This window comes from Anopheles bellator, chromosome 1 (assembly GCF_943735745.2).
Source record: "Anopheles bellator chromosome 1, idAnoBellAS_SP24_06.2, whole genome shotgun sequence".
In the NCBI taxonomy this organism is placed as follows: Eukaryota; Metazoa; Arthropoda; class Insecta; order Diptera; family Culicidae; genus Anopheles; species Anopheles bellator.
Genome location: NC_071285.1, coordinates 13,702,276 through 13,722,401, shown reverse-complemented (window position 1 = coordinate 13,722,401; position 20,126 = coordinate 13,702,276). Strand labels below are relative to the sequence as shown.

The following is a 20,126-nucleotide window of genomic DNA, read 5'->3' as shown; positions in this document are numbered from 1 at the left end:
GAAGCGGGCCAAAGGAGCTTTAGTTGAGATTGCATTGCAGAGCGCAATGGGAATAGAAAAATGGCAGAGCAGCTTGGCAGCCAGAATGTGGCCAGCCATTTTTGAAGCGAAAAACGAAAAACGTCCGCAATCGCTCCTATTATACGCTTTTCTCATTTCGCGATGATGGGAAAATACATTATGCATACGAGATGTTTGATTGATTGTTGCAAGGAAGCGTTCGAGTTCGTATTTTTCTGCCACCCGGGGCCCTGTGGAAGTGTGCAATGGGCTCTTGGTACGGGGGGGCTAAACATCAGCTAGCCTCAGGGGTCCTCAAGGGAAGGACGCTACTCTTCTAGGTCGATCCGCAAAGAAACGCTTCGACAGCAGAAATCCTACAACCCTTATCACCACGAGCAAAGCGCCCGTATGCATGTGTTTGTGTAGGGATCCATTTTGGGAAGATTTGAACTTTTGTGTACGTGGTGACGGGCGGTGGGTACGGCGGTGGCCTACAGATGCTTTTATGAGCTCGTGTGGCTCCACGAGGCACGCTGTCGACGTGACGCTGCAAGTGGATTTTGCCGGAAGTAAGTACAGCTTATTGCGCTTTCAGCCGTGGGCGTGTGCCACGTCCTGGCAGTGCCGCTGCAGGTCCTGCCACTCTAAGATCTGGTCCATTTCCTCCAGGGAAACGACGCGGGGCCAAGGTACGTGAGCTACGTACGGAAGCTACTTCATAGGATATTGGACAATTCATTGTCGCAGCTCGTGGGCGATGGCAGTTCGTGCAGTTTTAAGCCCAAAGCCGACCGCTACAGAGCTACAGGCGAAACGCAAAGCAGAAGGCTGCCCTTTGATGCGCAGTCAGCAATGGGCAGTTAACTGGGCGGAGAGACCACACAGGGATGGCGAGTAAACATTTCTCCGATTTACAGGGTCTTTTTGGGAGCCCCGTTTACGGTCTACGGAATTCTACGTAGTTACTTTCGAACCCCCAGCCCGCAATGGGCAATATGGTCCAGTCACGAACCACATCTCGAGGGTAATAATCCGTAGCCTTTAGCAAGAAAGGACACAGCGCATCGTCGAAGCCATTATGAAACACTTTTCGAGAAATTGGATGAAGACCCAATTTGCTGAGAGAGACACAATGTGAGCTGTCCAAGTTAAAGCAATTTCCCAATTCGAAGGTACATACGTTTTAATATTAAATTAATAACATTTATCCATTTACTAAAAAGGGTTCGTATTTGAAGCGAACAATTGCAAACCCTTTTTACCGGGGTCTGCTCCGTCATTCAACTGCAATCGAATGTGTTACCGGAGACGTGAATTAGCATAAAATTACCGATCCACCTTTCGAAGGAAACAAATCGTACATTCACATCATTATTAGAGTGCGGCTGGCATTAACTCACGAGAGGGTGACATTTTTACCAATCACAGTTATCATTACGTGCGGCGTAGACGTTGAGCCTTTCGCCTTTCACTCGAGGACCATCATAAACAAACCCTTCCTCTAACTACGGGCCCCGGACATTCGGCGTGTGTCTGCCACGGAGCCACCGTTTTTGGGTGAAACTAAATTATGCAAATGATTCCTCGACTCCACTCAGATATTCATAACCATAAGTCCTATCATTTTGCCCCAATAAACGCATACCTCCTCGGTAATTGGTGGTGGCTCAGTCCCAGGTTCTACGCAGCCGGCTCAGCTCCGGCGACCTAACGACCGTATGATGCTAGGCCCGTTCCGTTCGGCAATCACGACGCTGCCAATTTCGGTGGAATGCCGAGACCGAGATTCGGTGTAGGTTATGAGATATCGTCGCCCGACCGGAGGTGACACGCATCGGGTGAAGGTGAACGGTTCGATTTATTATTCATTCCAGGGGCCCCACTCTATTAGGGTTCGCCATTCATTGGACGCTTCCTGGGCGACATGACCTAATAGCCGCCACCGCCGCCGCCGCCGAAGGATGATGTCGGACGGCAGACCAGCTCGGTTCACCGTTTACTTCCTGTCCCCGGACACTGCACCGGTCCGCGACATCCTTTCGGGTGGGCGGTTGGAATGGCAAAGATTGCAGCTATCATTACTTTCAATCGACCGTCTCTGCACGCAACGCAGCGCTGGCTTGGTGGGGGCCCTCGGCTAGGGCCACTCGGATGCAACCGAGTGCACCGGCATTGCATTCGATTTTGAATGAACCTCCCGGTTCCCGGTTCCCGGTGACGTGCGTTGGCTGCGTAATGAAGATAAGCATTCGATCCATTACGGCCTGGTGTCGGTCCGGCATTGCAACCACCGCTGCAACTCCGGATGCTGATTGCCGGGAAACATTCCAGAATGGGCAACTAATTTGTGGCCGACTCACGCCGAGCGTCTGCGGCTTTCTGTGGGTCTGTTGGGCTAATTTTCCCAGCCGGTTGAGCTTCGCGCGATGTAAATCACACCGCGCATACCGAACGCATTTTCCGGGGTTTGAACCGATGAGAGCAGGAAATTGTAAGGAATCCTTCGACTCTTGTTGACTTGACAAGCGACGGGCAGTAAAAAGGGGCCAAGGGTGATAGCTTCTTTTGAAGTTCTTTTGCGTTGAGCTACACAATATGTCAGGGTTTATTTATTTTAAGAAATGTTTAGGAATTTGACGTGAACCACTTTTTTTAATCTCCCGCGCAACATGTCGTACAGAATATGGACAGTGTTCAATACTTTTTGCACCTAATTGATGCTTTGAGAGAATATCCGCGAACTTCACACCAAAAGCGCCTGAAAGTATGCAAACCAATGAGCCAATTGCTTCTTCAGACTTCCAACGACCGAAACTCGATTCTGCCATTTGGCAGACGAGGCCGTTACTGCCTCGTAGAGTCTGTTTCCCGAGTCCACAATCGGTGAAGCACGCGCAGCACGCAAAGAACGCGTTACCACAGAATGAAAAGCGGCTGCGGAAAGGCAAAACAAGGCCCACTGACTCTGGATGGCTGCAAATTTATGCCTTCCTACGCCGGGACCCAACACCTCAGCGGTCGTGCGCTAGTAACTTGCCAGTTGAGCACACACATTCGTACGGTATGTTTGCCCACGCAGGACCGTATGTTGGCCAACGCGATCCCTCCGCCAGCAGAATGGGACTCCCGGAAACAGGGGGGGCGAAAGCCAACCCTGTTCCCAGCGGGAAAATAAAACACGCCTTTTTATTCGTAGGTAACAATTGTTTTTAAGTAGTCCTGGAATGTGGTTCCTGGAATGTCCCACTGCCGGGCCGCTCCCGTAGCCCGCAATGTGAGCAAATATTATTTTCTCCGACCAACCACAGGCCAACTTTGGCAACCCGGTCGGTTGGCTGGTCCCAGGTTTCCTGTTATCGTACCGTGGCCAGCTCTCTTGACTGTTGCCGACTGTGGCGTAAATTTGTGTGCTCACGAGTCCTGCGTTCCCGGAACATTACTAGCGTTTGCGGAGGATGGTTGGTGAAAATGTGAAAATTATAGACGACTCTGTGGCACGTTCCGGACTGCAAACCGAGATGCAAACCCAACCGACAACGGGCAGACCCTTTGAAACTTCCAACACACACGCGCCCTGGGTTATCCTGGGATTTCCCCGATTGCTTGGGACCTGTGGCCTGTGCTGTTTCCGGAAAAAAGGGACACTCAACACATCGGACCGTCTCACACCGCCACCCACAGGAGCATTCATCCACGGAAAGGTCAGCACGGTCAGCGTGTCGTATGATAATTTACTGCATCCGTTGTTGGTCAGCGGTTTCGAAGCAGTGGAGCTTCGTCACCACGCTTTCCGTTCCTTGCCCCAGCTTCCGGAGGTACCGAGACTCTGTGCTGGGTTAAAGTGGTCGAGATTTTACGTCCAAAAACAGCAATCAGAGTAATTTTAGGTCCTTGAATAGCGCCTGGAACTGCCCCTCTGGCAGTAATGATAAAGTGTGGAAAGTTTAGACAAAGGACCCTACCAAAAACGAGCACCATCGATATCGAACCCCAGCCGGGTTGTTGTCCTTGGGGTCGCGCTGAGCAGCCAAAACCCATTATCCCTAAGATAGTCAATAACTATCGGCAGTGCGGCAGTCTACCCATACTAAGCCGATTCGAAAGGATGGTTTTTTAAATTTAAATAGTCATCTCTACAGGCAGATCCCAGGGCCAGATTTACGGCCAGATTAATGGCCCAAATCCATTTGATCGGTTGCCAACATCGAACTTTCGAAACTTTAATTATTCGTCGGAAGAGTGCACGGTTTGGTCATTGGAAATGAATGCGTTGACGCACTGCAAGCCTATCAGCTTCCCTGCTCTTGGATGGTAAAAAGGTTTCAAAGTCCGTGTGCCGTAACAAAACCGACGCAAGTGACCGACGAAAGGCTCTGGAAGGACATCATGATTTATGGCATCCACTGGACCGCGTACGGGCACACCGAAGCTAGGCCGTTTTTCGCCGCATTACACTACACACGACCGAGTGCGTGTTGATAGGTAGCAGTAACAGCCACCCCGGGTGGTGCCTAGATTCGGGATACTCCTCAGCGCCGGAAGAAGACGCCACATATCAAGACGCCCCGAGCGTTGCTGTGATTAATGCTCGGCGGCTTTGTGTTTCACGGCGCACAACGCTCATGCTGTCCGGGTTCCTTGTGTCGGTTCGGCACGATGCTGACCAACGAGAGGTCCTTCGCGCCGTCGTCACCGGGACTCACGTTCAGGCTCTCTCTCTCGCTCTTTGTATCTCTCTCAACCACTCACCGCGCGAAGGTGGCAAATTATCACTCTCGAGATGCAGACCGGTGACGGGCGCCGTTAGGGACTCGTCTGCGTTGAGGTTAAAGTTCGCTAGGCTGGGCCCCTTGAAACTCGAGAGTAATCGACCACCTGCCAGGGCTGGGGCCGCAGGGCGCGAGGGTTCTCGTTAGCGCGCGCGCAAGAGATAACGGGGGTCCTGTCGAGGCCACTAGACACCCGGGTGCAACATTGTAATCAAACCGAGTTCCCGACGCGCGTGATATAACGGGCGGCGTTGTAAAACGAAACCCAGGCCGGCTCAGGTAGGTTCCTCTTACTCGACGAACTTCTTTTGAAGACCTGCCCCGCACACGATATGTCTGTCTGTGTATTCGCGTGTTGTTCCGAGTCCAATGTAAGTCCCTTTTTTAATCGCCTCTGTTCTCGGTCCGCGTCGCGTCATTAAAAATGGATCTCATTTTCTGTTGCTCTTATCACAGACCGTTGCCGTTCTTTTACGCAAAATAAAAGAAAAGCGGTGTGCGAAAAGGTGTGAAAACTGAGGACAACGACAAACAAGAGCAAATTAACTATAATTTGGGGCAATATAAATAAACCAAAGGGAAAAAGTTAAATGTTGAGGAAGTAAATAAATAAACCAAACGAGTTGGTTAATGTGTAGACTGAAAGTATGCTTAGAATAGACAATCAAATATAAAAATGGAAGCAAACGACGCAAAAAAAAAAACCTAAATGAGTTATAACAAGACTCATCCATAAAGCGTAAAATTTAAAATATTGCATAAGCTAAACCAACAACGAAAGAAATTTAACAAAAAGTACGAAAAGCATGGAAATAATTAAAAGCGTACCGAATAAACCGACAACGCAAGAGAAAGTGATGTTGCGACTCGGTTGCGGTCTGTTTCAACCTGCGACTGCGATTCGGTAATTGAAATCTACGCTACGACAGATCGGGAAACCGAACCCGGTAATTATCATCCTTTTCGGGTACTACGCCACTGTCGACTGCCATTCCAGGCGGACGAGCTGCACTTTGCGATCCGGAGTAATTTCAATCACATCATTACCCGACCCAACCCGACATTTGGCTCGGGGTGCGAAACATAAACAACTCTTCGGCGCTACTGATGTTCCATCAAACCTGTGTCCTGTGGCACAAGGCTTAGCGTTTGACACCAGCGTCACAGCTACGGTGTCCGGGGGTTTTGCTACATTTTCAGGCCCATCTTTCCCGGGGCGGAACAGGCTGACGGCGAGGATGGAGTTGTCGAGTTCTTTGTGGCGGGTGAAGTGTTTACGGTTCGTCTCAAGAGGTGACGACGCCCGTGTTCACGGAAATCTTTTTGTCAACGCAACGCGACAACCCACGGACCGGGTTGCGTTGGCGGCGATAATGCCTAGCAGCCAGCCAGCCCGCCATCCACCCGATCCGGCCCGAGTGATACCGGATCCGGCCGAACCTCCACTCTACGCCACCAACCGCAGGGCGGCATAACCGCGAACACGCCCCGGGCCAGGCCGGTTGACGGCACTGACGGCGGCGACGGCAGCTAATGTGAAAACTTTGCTGCAACGCTTATCCGGCGACGGGACCCGTGTGTATGGGTAGGAAATAATATACTCATTTCGTCCGTGCAAACAACGATGTAAACACGGAGACAAAAGGGAGTCGCCCATTTGTTTGAACCCGTGAGCGCAATCCTTTCATAGCCAACCAACTGGAGTTGAAAATGGAGTATTCAACCGGCGACAGTATCCGGTTGCCGCTGCTCCTTTCGAGTGGCCGCCCGCGCGGAACTAGTTCCCGATGGTGGCGGGGCTGCTGGTGGCGGGTTTCTTTTATTTGTGTATGTAACTTTTCCACTCGCACAGTCCTGGGGCCAGAAATAAAAAGAGAGACAGAGAGAGAGAGAGTGAGAGAGACAGGCGAGAGTGAGTGTGAAGAGGGAAAATTCACTCTTTTCCCGCTCACAAAGGCAAAGTTCGCATTTTCGCTATCGTGCACTGATCCTCCGGCGGCACCATCACACCCTGTTAGAGCCAACACTTCTGGTGGGGCTTTCCTATTATTTTTTCGTTCGTCTTCTCGCAAAGTCTCTTCCCGTTGGCTGGCTGGTTGATAATGAAAAGAAACGCAAATGCGGGTGCGGGAAGAAACTGCGGCAAAAGTCGACATAAAATTTTTAATAAAAGTGCACAGAACCATCACCCGTCCGTCCGTCCCCCGGCCACTCGCGGTTGAAGGATTCCGGTAGACACTCCGGCGACGGAGTGGTGCAGAAAAGGATCACCAGAATCTCGCCAGCGCAGCGCCCGAACCTCTGAAGTTGCCGGAAACCGTTGGCAAGGGGGGGGACAGCGGAGTAGCTTTTCACCGCATGTTGATGGGGGTAGGGGCGGGTGGTCGTGGGCAAGAAGGTGAAAGGTTCGTGAAAAGAGTTGAATGAATTTTTGACGAGTGCCGAGCGCCCGCACTGGACGCGTTCGCCGCGCGCCACGCGCAGAGGTTGAAGCTGAGGTCCTGCCCGACACTGTCCGAGGGAGCGACGAAAGCACAGACACAATGATCGCAGCCATTCGCACTTCGCGCAGCCCGATGGGAAGCTAAAAGCCAAAGCATAAAACCCAGGGATTAATCACGGCAAAAATTGGAAAGAGTTAAGAATACGGCCCGACCCGACCCGGGGACCAGGGAGCTTAATTACAATAATTGCACGTCTGGCCCCGGGGGGTGTCCGTGGTGGGTCCTTTGCGGCACATACACACACACCCAGAGGGTCCTTTCGCCCGTCCGTAGTGTCAAGCGCGTTGTCAACTGCGTTGGCCGCATATTGAGAGGGCAACTCCGAGGGCGCCTTCGAGCTCGGGCCAAGGATTTCGAGGTTTGCATCATTCATGCGGAGCTGCCGGTGCACACAACCGGTGCCTCCGCACCGGTTGGTGCCGGCAACGGCAACGACGGCACGGCATAAACGACTCCGGAGCGATGATGATTTATGCTGCTAGCAAGTCGTTAACGGCGTGGTTTTGCATTCCTTGCCATGAATATGCAAAGGTTATTGACACGTCGGATGTGTATCGTTGTTTGACGTTGTATTTGGCACGGACGCGTAATGGCGTAGAACAAGTGCAAAAAAAGTACGGTCGGTCGCACAGACGTCTGGTGTTGGCTGCAGAAAGGACTTCTTTGGAAGGTGGATTTTACGATTTCACTAAGCAAAGTAGAGTCAGCATTCACTGGATGCAGCTGCAATTTCAATGGACAGCGAATGTCCTTAAATAAAGTTTCAATGATAACATTTGCCTGGAAAGTAACAGACACTAACAAGATGCAATTCGAAATGGATCTATTCATACTCCAAGAAACCTCGAAAAACGCCTGCAAGTATGCAATGCGCCATAATCGGCCCCTTCTTATTTGGTACGATTTCAACCAAATTTTAACGATTGATTGTTCCCCAGAAATGTTTCGAGTAATTTAGCGCACTCAACATGAGACTAAAATAGGATTCTCTGGGACTTTTTCATTTCATTTCATTTCATTTCATGTATTTAGTTTTTCGCCTGTGGCTTAACAAACTTAAACTTACATACTAAGTTCTTAAATACTAGGGGCGGTGGATGCGAGAAGGCGGGAACGGAAGGAGGAGAGGGGGAGGTGGAAGTCGAACAGGTGGCTTGCGGCATTGAAGGACCTGGTCGCCCGCAGGAATGGCTCGTCTGCTCCGAAGCGTGAACGGCGGGGGGGAATGAGGAATGGAGGTCTATCGCGGAGCCTGCGGGATGGGACATAGAATTGGAGTGAGGAAAGTAGGGAGGGAGCATCCATATTATGGAGCAGGAGGTTGGCGATGAAGAGGGATTGAGCAGAAGAGTGGCGGGATGCTATAGAGGGAAGCCCCAATATGCGACAGCGGGTGTCATATGGGGGCATAGTGGAAGCAGAGGAATCTAGGAACCTGCGCATGGCCAGCCTGGTGAACCGTCGCTGCACTTTCTCCAACCTGTCCCTGGAGGAAGGCGACGATGGGGACCAGACAACGCAGGCGTATTCAAGGACAGGACGGACCCAGCAGCAGAATAGAGCCCTCAGGCACCACGGGTCGTGAATGTCACGGGACATGCGACCGATGAAGCCGAGGATCTTATTGGCTTTAGCCACAGTGGCCTCGATCTGTGGCGTAAAAGATAGTGCATTGTCGAGACGCACGCCGAGGTCCGTGACCGTGGATACGCGAGGGAGGGGGGAGTTGAGGAGGGAATAATTCCAGGATAAAGGGGAACTCAGGCGAGAGAAGGAGATAACACAGCACTTACTCGGGGACAAGCGGAGGCCATTGGACGAGCACCACGCTGAGAAATCATCAATAGCTCTTTGGAGGGAACGAGCGTCGTCCGGATTGGAAATTGGGAGGAGGAACTTGACGTCGTCGGCATACATGAGGAAGCCATCAGGAGGGAGTACGGCGGAACAGTCGTTTATAAACAGAGAAAAGAGGAGGGGGCTCAAGACGCTGCCTTGAGGTACCCCCGAGGGGATAGAGGATGAAGGAGAAGTGGAGGAAGGAGTCTTGACACAGAAGGATCGCCCGGTTAGGAAGGACTGAATCCAGGATAGGAGGGGATCACACAGACCCATCTGCCGTAGCTTAGCAACTAGCAATCTGTGTGAGATGCAGTCAAACGCGGCACTAAAGTCCGTGTAGACTACATCCACCTGAGAGCCAGAGGCGACGGCGGGGTAGATGCGTCGCATGAGCGACATGAGGTTAGTCACTGTAGACCGCTTAGGCATAAAGCCATGTTGGTCTACAGCGATGAAAGGGGAAACGAGATGGAGAAGGTAGGAGTGAACGACTGATTCAAGGATTTTTGATACGGCACAGAGGAGGGAAATACCCCGGTAATTCGAGGCGGTTTGACGGCATCCTTTCTTGTGGATCGGGATGAGCCACGCAGACTTCCAGCCCCGCGGGAAAGATCCTTCCCGCACAGATCTACTAAAGAGCTGAACAAGGATCGGGGCGAGAGAGAGCGAGCATCCCTTAAGCACAGAGGAAGGAATACCGTCCGGGCCTGGGGAGTGGGAGAGCTTCAGATTAGCGAGGGCTGCCAAGACGCTGTCCTCGGAGATGGGTACTGCATCGATGGAGAGGGAGTCACGGGGAGTATGGGCTAGCCCGGAGGTGAGGCATAAAGAGGAAGTGGCAGGTTCGACAAACAATCCCGAGAAGTGCCTGGCGAAAAGGTCGCACACGCCATCCGGGGAAGTGGCCGTAACACTGCCAAGAGAGAGGGAGGTAGGGAAGTTTGAGGAGCCCCGCCGAGATTTAGCGAAACGCCAGAAGGATCTGGGATCCACTGAAAGCCTGGACTGCAGACGAGATAAATAAGAGACGTAGCGCGCACGATTATAACAGCGGTAGGCCTGAGATGCGTATTTAAACAGCCGCTTGTGGTAAACAGAGCGGCGCTTGCTATAAAGGCGGCAGGCGCGCCTCACGTCCGTCCTCAATGCACGCAAATGCCTGTTCGACCAGGGAGGTTTGAAGGGGGGAAGGAGAGGAGGGCAACAGGAGGAAAGCATGGAACACAGTGTAGCGGTAAACGTGTCCACGGCATCGTCGACCGAGACGGCCGTGTCGATGAATGACCAGTCCATGTCCAGTACCAGGTGGTTGAGTTTCGCGAGGTCACATTTGGCGAAATTCAGCCCGCGAGCCCCGCGCGGAGCTGAGGACCGGCCCGGGTCCGCGGGTCCGCTGGGCGGATGCCGAATGGACAGCGAGAGTGCAGGATGATAGTCGTCCTCGGGAACGAGGACGACGGCAGCGGCCTGGACAGCCACGCGTTCAGCGAGATCCGAGGAATCCGCGAAGATAAGGTCGAGCTGTCGGCCGAACTTATTTTGAATGCCGGAGATTTGTCTCAGACCGTTGACTACTAGGCCGTCGAGGAAAACGGTGGACGAGGCGTTGGCACCAGACGGGACGTATGATGATCCGGCGAGTGACCACGTGATGAGTGGAAAGTTGAAATCGCCGAGTAGTAGCATGTTGTCGTTCGGACCCAAACGCTCAGCGATTCGGCCGATACACTCAGTGAGCCGCTCGAGATGCGATCCGATTGAGCTTCGATCGGGTGGGATGTATACAGCACCGATGAAGGTCGAACGCGAGCCGATCCAGATGCGCACCCAAACGAGCTCGAGTGACGGGTCTGTGAGGCACACAGAGGACGAGTGCAGGTGTTCAGCACAGGCAATGAGAGCCCCGCCGCCACGGGAACGAGTGCTGTTGCTGGTAGTGCGGTCGCATCGGTAGACCGAGAAGGAGTCGTCGATCACAAGTGATGAAGGAATGTCTGCGGTGAGCCATGTCTCGGTGAGAACAATGATGTCGAAGCCACCAGAAGGAACCGCTAAGCGGAAGTCTGTCAACTTTGTGCGCAGCCCTCTAACATTCTGGTAATACACGACCAGCGGATAGGAAGCACGTGGGGCGGTGACGTTGACGAGTTGCGAGGACGAATGAGGTTGTGGCAGTACAGGACGTGAAGGTGTGATGGTGTTAGGGGCCGCAGAACGCGGTGGCCATGGAAGTGGAGCGCTGTAAGTGTAGGTTGTCGGTGCAGAACTATGTGTGATCATGAGATGATGATAATGAGCGGCGGCGTGTGTTGACAGGGGACGTGTGGTGGTGAAGGTGTTGCCAAGAGGGTTTAGAATATTGCTCCGGGGGGATAGTCACACCTGAGGCGGAGAGCCGGACTGCCGCGACCGCGAACCAAAATCTGGTGAACCAACCCGGGCATCGTCCACTGCGGTGGCGCCGTAGTCACAGAAGTCCCGGAAGGGGAGTCCTGCGGGCCAGGTTGCCGGGGAAAGGGCCTTCTCCCGTAGAGCAAGCGACATCCCAACCTTATACGACACAAAGGAGAGAGTGCTCGCGTCCTTGCCCTTAGCCAGCAACCGGATAACAGAGATGTTATCACTGCCTAATCGCTCCTTCGCAAGGGCTTCCACTTTATCGGTGGTCACCGATGGCGCGATGCGGGTGAGATAAAGCCAAAATTCCGGACGCTCGAGCGGCACAGTTTGGATGGTGCACGTGGAGTCCCGACCGGTCCCGGTGAGTAGTGGTGGTGGTGGTGGTGGAAGCGCAGCCGTCACCAGTGCTGGAGGAGAGCGCGACGCTTTGGCAGATGGTAATGGATGGTTGGATGGTGATGGGATCGAGAGAGCTGCTCTCGGCTTCAGCGGAGCCGGAGTCGGGGCCAATTCACGAGGGCGCGGAACGGCCTTCGAGGTCCTGGTAGAAATCCATCCGTGGTCGTTGGGCTCGGTGACAGCCCCAGCAGGCAGAGCCTCTGCCTCGCTCTCATTCGTACGGTGCGGTGTGGGTCCAGGACGAGAGGCCGTGAATGAGGAATTTGTTTTCGACGGTGAATTGTGCGTTGCGTTGTGCGTTGAGCGGATGGCACTGCTAATGTTGGTGTTGGAGTTGGTGTTGGTGTTGGTGATGGTGGCCTGCGATCGAGTGGCGATGCGTGTGGTGGCTGCTGATGAGGTCGGCTTCACGCCAGGAAGTGGTACGTGAGAAAGCCGGAGCTCTATCTCACTCGCGAGTATACTCATCTTCTCATCCATGAGGCGTGAGAGCTCGCTTAAGAGCACACTTGACGGCGCGTAGGGAGCAACATCATGGCGGCAAACATCACAGAACCATCTAAGGTTTTGCCTAGCTAATAGTTGCTTAGTGCAGGACTTTCCAAGTTTTAGGCAATCCGGATGGAACAGCCCGTTGCACGCCATTCCCTGATGCCATCCGCTGCAGGAAACATAATCACCGGCAATCGCTTGCGAGCAGACCCCACAGACGGCCATCACTGCACTCCTTAAAAGCGACGCACTGGGAGAAGCGGAAACCACGAACGAATTTTCTCGAATATTGCTGGTGCGCGCACGAATATGCCAACAGATCAATGAAATCAGATTACTTTACAGAGTACCGACGCGAATGCCACCGACGATAACGCGCAACGCACTCGAAAACAACCAAAGAGTTGTCGAAAACAGCGGAGTGGAACAGAAACGCGTCTGATCAGTGAGAGAGATCAGTGAGATCAGGGACTTTTTCTAGGCCATCGAGAATAAATGGGTTAACGGGTATCAACGGTGTCACTTACCTATCACAGTGAGTTTTGCTTTGGCTCGGATTGGTTTGTGGTGCATGAAAGGATGCACCTGGCACTCGTACTCGTCGTCGTCGCCGAGCGTGACGTTCGCGATGCGCAAATTGTAGATGCCGGAGCCCCCGTTACGGACCAACGAGTACCGCGGGTAGCCGGTGATGCTCTGCGTGGCCTCTTCGTAGCCTAACGAAAGGAGCAACGGAAAGAAGGGCCCGCAGTCATTACACAACATCTTTTCATCAAACTTTAGATAGGTTAATTAAATTAAATCGAGCAAGGTGATCATTGAATTTTATTAACCGAATGACGGAACTACGATCGGTACGATCAACGACAAAACTAAATAACGTCAAAGCTACAGGTCAAGGTTAGTGACTTTCAAACGTTCACAAGTAATTGAATTCGTGCGCCAGGAGATGGTGAAGCTCGATCTAGACTTGCCCCATGCGCCACAGCCTTTTGGGTCAGTCCGCTGGAAAGAAATGTGTTCAAGTTAATGAAATTATGACTCACCCAGCACCTCGCCATCTTTCGTCCATTGCACCGCGCCGGCAGCATGCTGAATTTCGCAGCGCAACAGTGCCTCGGAGCCCTCCGCCACCAGCAGGTCCAGTGGTTTGACTCGGAATTTCTGCTGCTGCTGCTGCTGCTGTTGGGCCACGGCTCCCACTGCCGCCAGCCACAGAGGTAGTACTGGGAGAGGGAGTAAAATTAAAACAGATAAAAGAAGTAAGTGCACGGAACGTAAACATTAGCCACGCTGTTGCAGGGTCCGCTCTACACGCGGCGTATGAAAACGAGTGAAGATTTGTGCAGAACTGGCAACTGGGAGCTCGCAAACTGCGTCGGACACCGCGGGTGAGTTGCTACATAATTAGTAGCATTCGGGCGGACCAAGAACTCTCCAGTTCACGGTCTGGTGCGCCACTGGCGAAGCGCTGGCGTAATTAAATAACTGCATGAGTGCGTCGTCGTCGTGCTGCACTCCGCTCGGCGGGAGTCCACGAGTGGCCACCGCTGGAGCAGCTTTTCGGGGCTTTCGATCGCCACAGTTGCAATTAAACAGCAATTGCCTTGCCAATTTGGAGGCAAGGCCCGCCGACTCTCATCGGTGACTTCACCGGAACGGAACATAATTCGGGGCAATTAGTCAACGGCCGGCTACGCTTGGGTGGTGTAATAAAAACTTCACCAATCTGCACGAGGACATCTTTTAACATTGAACACACAAAGTTGTGGTAGCTGCCACACCAACACTATCCATTCGAAAAGGCACCCTTGGCTCGCTATATTCCGCTACGTACTATTAAAAGGGAGCAAGCGCCGTTCGCGTGCATTATGCAGCCAATCAACACCAACTTAAACTTCCGCAGGCGGTCCCAAAAGTGGACGAAAAATGGCAGTCAAAAAAACGAAATAAATACGTAGCACAATCCAAAGGGCAACCGCCCCGGGGTATAAGCTGCGGTTCACCGTGCGGCACGTGCAACTGTGTAAAACTGTTTAAAAGACCCCTTGGGCCAGGCCGCGACGGACCGTCAGCCCACACCGGTCCTCCCCCCACCCCGTTTCCACCGGTCAACCGGGTGAAAAGTTAAAATTAAATTCAAACTTTCCATTTCGGACGGAACCAGCAAACCACGGAAATGAAAACATTAAACAACGCAAAAACTACGAGTTAACAATTCAAAAAGCGGCTCGCCATCCTTGCCGGTGGCCGGACGTCCAGAACGGCAGGACCAGAATGAAGCATAATCGGAGACCGGGGACCGCACACCTGCCGGCTAGAGAGTCAACAATTAAGGACATTCCGGTGTTCCTGTCCCCGTCGCTTGGCACAGGGCGTAAAAATGCCTTGAACACCAATGCAACCAAGCAGTGGCAGTGGCCGAAGCGGAAGTTTGTCCAACAACAACCCGGACCCGGACCTACGATAAGCGGGGTGTCAAAAGATGCACCCGCGTGCGGAAAAGTTTTCTGGGCCAGTCCGGGAAAATGATAAAATTCCTGCAGATTCCAACGGGATAATGCACAGTGAAATTATTGAAAGTAAGGAGCAGAAGTTGCGGTCGTTGAGCCACCCCGTCGCCGTGACCGAACAATCGCAAGTGAACAATCGTGCCCGTTACGCGACTTTCGTTAATTAAAACTAAATAAATCGTCCTCCAGCTTTCGTGAGGGACACACAAAATGGAATACCTCGCTTTTTGTAACAAACTCTGGAGCTGGAAACCTTTTTTCATAAAACCCTGAACGTTGATTTTTCCTGTTTACAATGCAAACGTACGCTCGGTGCCGGGGGTTTGTGTTGCGAATGACAGAATCCATACCTCGGCAAGTTTCGCGTGTGCCGTGAATTCTTTCCGTTGCGGTGCCTGATTTTTTGATCGCATTCCACCGAGTTCGTTATGCAAATAAGAAGTTATGGAATCGATCGATCTACTCGCAAGTTTGCAAGCCAATAACGCTCGAGTGTTGGCTTCCATTTTGAGTCACCCGGTTGAAAAATAAACAACCGGCGCTACCGATTCGGGACCCTCTCGTATGCTGGCTCTGCACACGCAGCAAACTTTCTGCAGCGAACATTGCTATGCATTTAGATTGCTGCATCAAAAGTGAGATGACTTTCGGCACAGAAAGCTGATTGAGCTGTCCGAGAACGTTTTACTCACGCACGAAAGCACTTTATGCACGTGTGCATCGAAGACGATTGACAAAAACCCACGCAAAAAGGGAGAGAAAATAGGAATTCTTATCACAACCAAACGGAATCATTCCGAACCGGTTGATGTTCGAAGCATTTGAACAACCGCAACAAAAACGGAGCATTTGAACAAATGTTCGAAACATTTCAATAGCATTTCAAAACTCTGAGTAAATTGTTCTCCGGTCGGTAATAAAATTCCATCAGCTTCCATCGGCGGACGGCCACGTTCACCGAACACAAACACACATAATGGATGGCAACTCAACATTGCGATCCAACCATTTAAATGCATTATTAACGTTATCTGCATCAGAATGCACTGCAGGCTGCAGGACTGCAGCTTATTGTTTCCATGTTCCCCGTCGCTCCGTTTCACTGTTCTTCCGGCTCCGGCATGAGAGGCACGGTTTTCCCGGCTGGCTCTGCAAACAGAGAGTGCGAGGAAGGAAAACAAACAACCCAGACACAGAGCCCCTCGCCATTTTCCACCCGTCCTACGGGTCAAGTCTCTGAGTCGGCCCCGTTTTGGGGATGAATCTTCTCAGCTGCTGCTGGCCCACGGAATGTCTAATGATGCATAAAAACGGAAAGTTTAAAGAACCAACCGGGGGAAGCAAACCGGATGGACGGCGTTGGCTGATGACCGTGCAGACCCAACCCGGGGCCGGGCGGGCCCAAAAGGGAAAACGCAACTCATCCCCAACTCGAGCCGGTCCGGTCTTCCATGCCCGATTTCCAGACGGAACGACCAACGAAGCGGCAGACAAGGAAGCAGAACGATTGGCCAGGACGCCAGCCCAAGGAAGGATAATATTTGAGCCCGGGGTACGCTGTAATTTGCCAGCTTGGGTCTTCTTCGGCACGGTGGCCAGCATTCTTCTGGATTATCAATTGCGTTATGCTGTTTGTTGAGGAGTGTTTCGGTTCCTTTCCGCGTCCCGAGACGGAGTTATTGTTCGGAGCGATTTTTCTACGTCACAACCGGATGCTAAGACGCAAACTTATCTTCTGCATCCACCCGGATGAAGCGGAGTTTTCAGTTTGAGCCCATCCATTCTGTGCCCTCCATTACAAGAAAATATGCACATTACACTGCGAGCGAACCAAATGGGGTGCAATTTTTCTTGCGCACCCAACACGCACCAGTAAGCAGTAAGTGAGTTAAAAGTTTTTGATCATTAACGGTGGGGGCCATTACCGTTCCGAGCTTGGCGGCTCTCACAGAGGAAAAATTTGCCAAAAAGTCATCCCGAAAAGGTATGATAATTTACAACCCCATTCGCAGTGAGGTACACGCCTTTTAATCGCTCATAAAAGTGACTTCAGAATCGCGAGATTACCGACGTTCGGTCCCATTACTAATGCGAACTGATATGATAACGACCTCTGGCGGGAAGATGCCATCACACACATCGCCCGGTTCGGCAAGTGGAAAAATCACATCGAGCTGGAATAAAAAGGGGCTACGAAGTGCTCTGAAGAGCGGTTCGCTTGACTTATTGTTTTAATTACTTAGACTTAACATGCGATAAACATCGTTCTTAATTTAATGCCGCCCCGCCGGCCCATTCGTCTTGGAAACCCTCGCTTATGTGTTCTTGAAGGAGTTGTGGCCTCACGCCTTCCAACAAAAACGAGCCGCTCGTTTCTAATCAACCGACTGTGGCTTAATTCTGCCTTAATTGTGCTGTGGCTTGTTTCATGGCGACGCTTTTTTGACGGTTGTCCCTTTCTCTCTCTCGCTCTCTCGTTGATTGTTGTAATTTCACATCGCAATTGTGTAGCCTGTGTGTTTGGGGAGTTTCATTTGGTTTTAAATTATTTTCTACAACTCACATTACGATGACTCAATTAAATTTGGGTTTTTGGGCTCTTAAGAATGGTGCAGAAATTCGGTCCGATCCAAGTGCCGGCCGGGTCACAGCTCTACAGCGGCCAGCCCGACTCCGGATGAATGAAGTCATTATGTTGCAGGGCGGCCGGGGCTTGCCGACTGCCACCACAATAAGGCTCGGTGTTCATTAACACACCGGCATCATCCGTTCGTTCATGCAAATATTCAAAAAGCCTTCCTTCGGCCGAACCGGTTACCAGGGTCTCTGGCCCATGTTTTGCCTTTCGGTCTGATTTATCTTCTTTCCGTTTTTTCTGAACCACACGTTCCTTTGCCTTACGCACACGCTTTGTGACACATCTTGGCGTATGCAAATTCCTGCCGACGGAGGCCCCAACAGCAATCTCGGGCAGTGGTGTTGACGGTCTAACTTGACCCAAACGACCGTTCAGCAGCTTATGCAAATCTATGGGTTGAATGAAAATGCGTTATTTTTTTCGCAAAAGAACGGCATGCCGGCAACCGCACAAACGGGTTGCCGGAGTTCGGAAGCTTTTGGTTCGAAAATTATTCATCAAGCTTACGCGGGTCCGAATGGAAAAGAATTTACTTATTTGCTCTGGGGGTATTCAGAACCTAAATTGAAACCGGCGACGTTCGTGTTCGTCACTCGTAAAAATGGCATGTACGGCGCACGGCGCACTGTATTAGATTCTAACCGTACCGAGGCTTAGTGAGGTTCTTTATTTTCAATTACTTGCATTCCTCACCAGGCAGCGTGTTCCCGGGGATGGCTTCAACACCGCTTTTTGCCCCCGGACGGAAGGAAGTGAAGCGATACTGCACAGTAATTACAAAGCTACAGGATAAAGCCCTCGAGCCCGGCGTGCGGCCGGATGTGGTGAAGTTCATTTCGCTGCGAAGCGATTTTTCGCCAGCATTACCCGCATCCCATCGGGGCGTCAGAAAAATTGCAAGCTTTCCCAACCCGCCGGGCACGGGCCGGGCTTCTTTCAAGTCGCAGAATGTGTCACGGAAAATCCGTACACGAGGACAACAGAAAAACCTTCCGGAACATTCCTGTTCGGAAGCTGATACAATGTAACGTGCGGAGTGCAGAAGCGATCGAAGCGAAATCGGGCTACACGTGTGCCCTCTGGACCGTAGCGCCAGCGGTAGCCGGCCTGTCATCTCTGGTTTACGCCACATACGCTCGACTGCTTGTTATCCTGTGCATTTGGAATGCTTCTGTGGTTTGCCTTTCTCTCTCGCTCTTTATCTATCCCTGTCTCTCTGGTCTCTGGCCAGCATCGTATCGACGGACGATATCCTGGGGAGTGATTATGCTATGCAGGCGCTTACGGCGGAATCAATAAGACACACATATACGGTTCTTTCCGCGTGGTTTGATGACAGAAATTTTCACCACGGTCAAGCGAAGCGATTAGTAGACTTGCGGATGATGGACTTCGCTCCAAATTGTCTAACCAAGTGGAAGTATCGGACTGCTCTGAGAATGGTCCCTAGTTTGTTCGCGAGACTCATTTGCATTTTCTTTAACTTAGTGGCATCTTTAAAAAACATGTTTGATTGATTAAAACCAATCCATCGTGTGGCCTGGAATAGTGAGACAAAGATGCCGAGATGCCAGCGGATCGTTTGGTCATGAACCCAAAGCTGGTTTGGGCTGAAGGAAACCGCAGAAAAGCTCATCCGAGATCCGAGCAGCTCAAGCATCGGGTGAGATAACACCACTGTAGTTATTGGGGTCATGTCTGTCTGCTTGTTTTAAAGTCAGACACCACGAACGTTGACTTACAAGCGTCGGGGAAAGTCTGACGGTTGAGAGACGGTTAAATGATGGCAGTCAGGATTTGCGCCACTGTGTTCTTACACAGTTTTAGGATGTTGGCCGTGGGATAGCGTCAGACTCGGGTTTAAGCTGTCAGCAGTTTTAGACGAGATTTCTCGACGCTAATCGCAAAACTTCCAAACTGTGCTTCTGGTGGATCTTCTCAACGTTATTTTATACTAGTACTTTAATTTATAGTACTTTACTTTTTTGAGAAAAAGTCCAGCTAGGGACGCAATTTCACGATACCCGTGCGAGTCATGTGTCGCTCATTATTTTGATGGGCACACTCGCCATATAATCGGAGCGTCTGTCACGATCTAGTGTCGATCCAAATTCCATTGAGCAGGTACAAATTGCCATTTGCCATTGCGAAAGAATCTAAAAACGACACGAACGCACACCTGCTCCAAGCGATCAATTCGCACACTCGACATTCGATGAAAGCTTAGATGCGTAGTCAGGGCGTTAAGCACTCGATCGCAAGGCACTCGAGCTCGAGCCTGAACTCCGATCGCAGCGGAGGAGAGTGTGCGGCCATTGTCAAAAAATTATAATTGATACCGCTCACCTCATCCGGTCACAAGTTTCGTAGATAGCCTCGGGCAGCGGTAATCGTGTGTGGTTTACTTTCGTCTGCAGCCCAGCAAACGTGTTGATAGAACTGGGAACTCCATTATTCTGTGAGTGGCTGAAGCCGATAGATAGCATTATTTTCCGGGATTCGCTTGCGTGGGTTATTCGGCGACTCAGTCTGCGATGTGTCATTCCGTGGTGTTAGTCGGTTG

At 51.6% G+C, this 20,126-nt stretch overlaps 1 protein-coding gene across 1 annotated transcript in view; it reads right to left on the bottom strand.

The window, feature by feature from the left end:
• LOC131215075 (nephrin-like) overlaps positions 1-20,126 on the bottom strand; it is a 170,836-nt gene that overhangs the window by 45,115 nt on the left and 105,595 nt on the right. Inside the window, exons 2-3 of the mRNA XM_058209450.1 lie at positions 13,459-13,638; positions 12,940-13,128 (exon numbers count right to left, since the gene is read on the bottom strand). Coding sequence (XP_058065433.1) covers positions 12,940-13,128; positions 13,459-13,638 — 369 coding nt within the window. The remainder of the gene's footprint in view (positions 1-12,939; positions 13,129-13,458; positions 13,639-20,126) is intronic.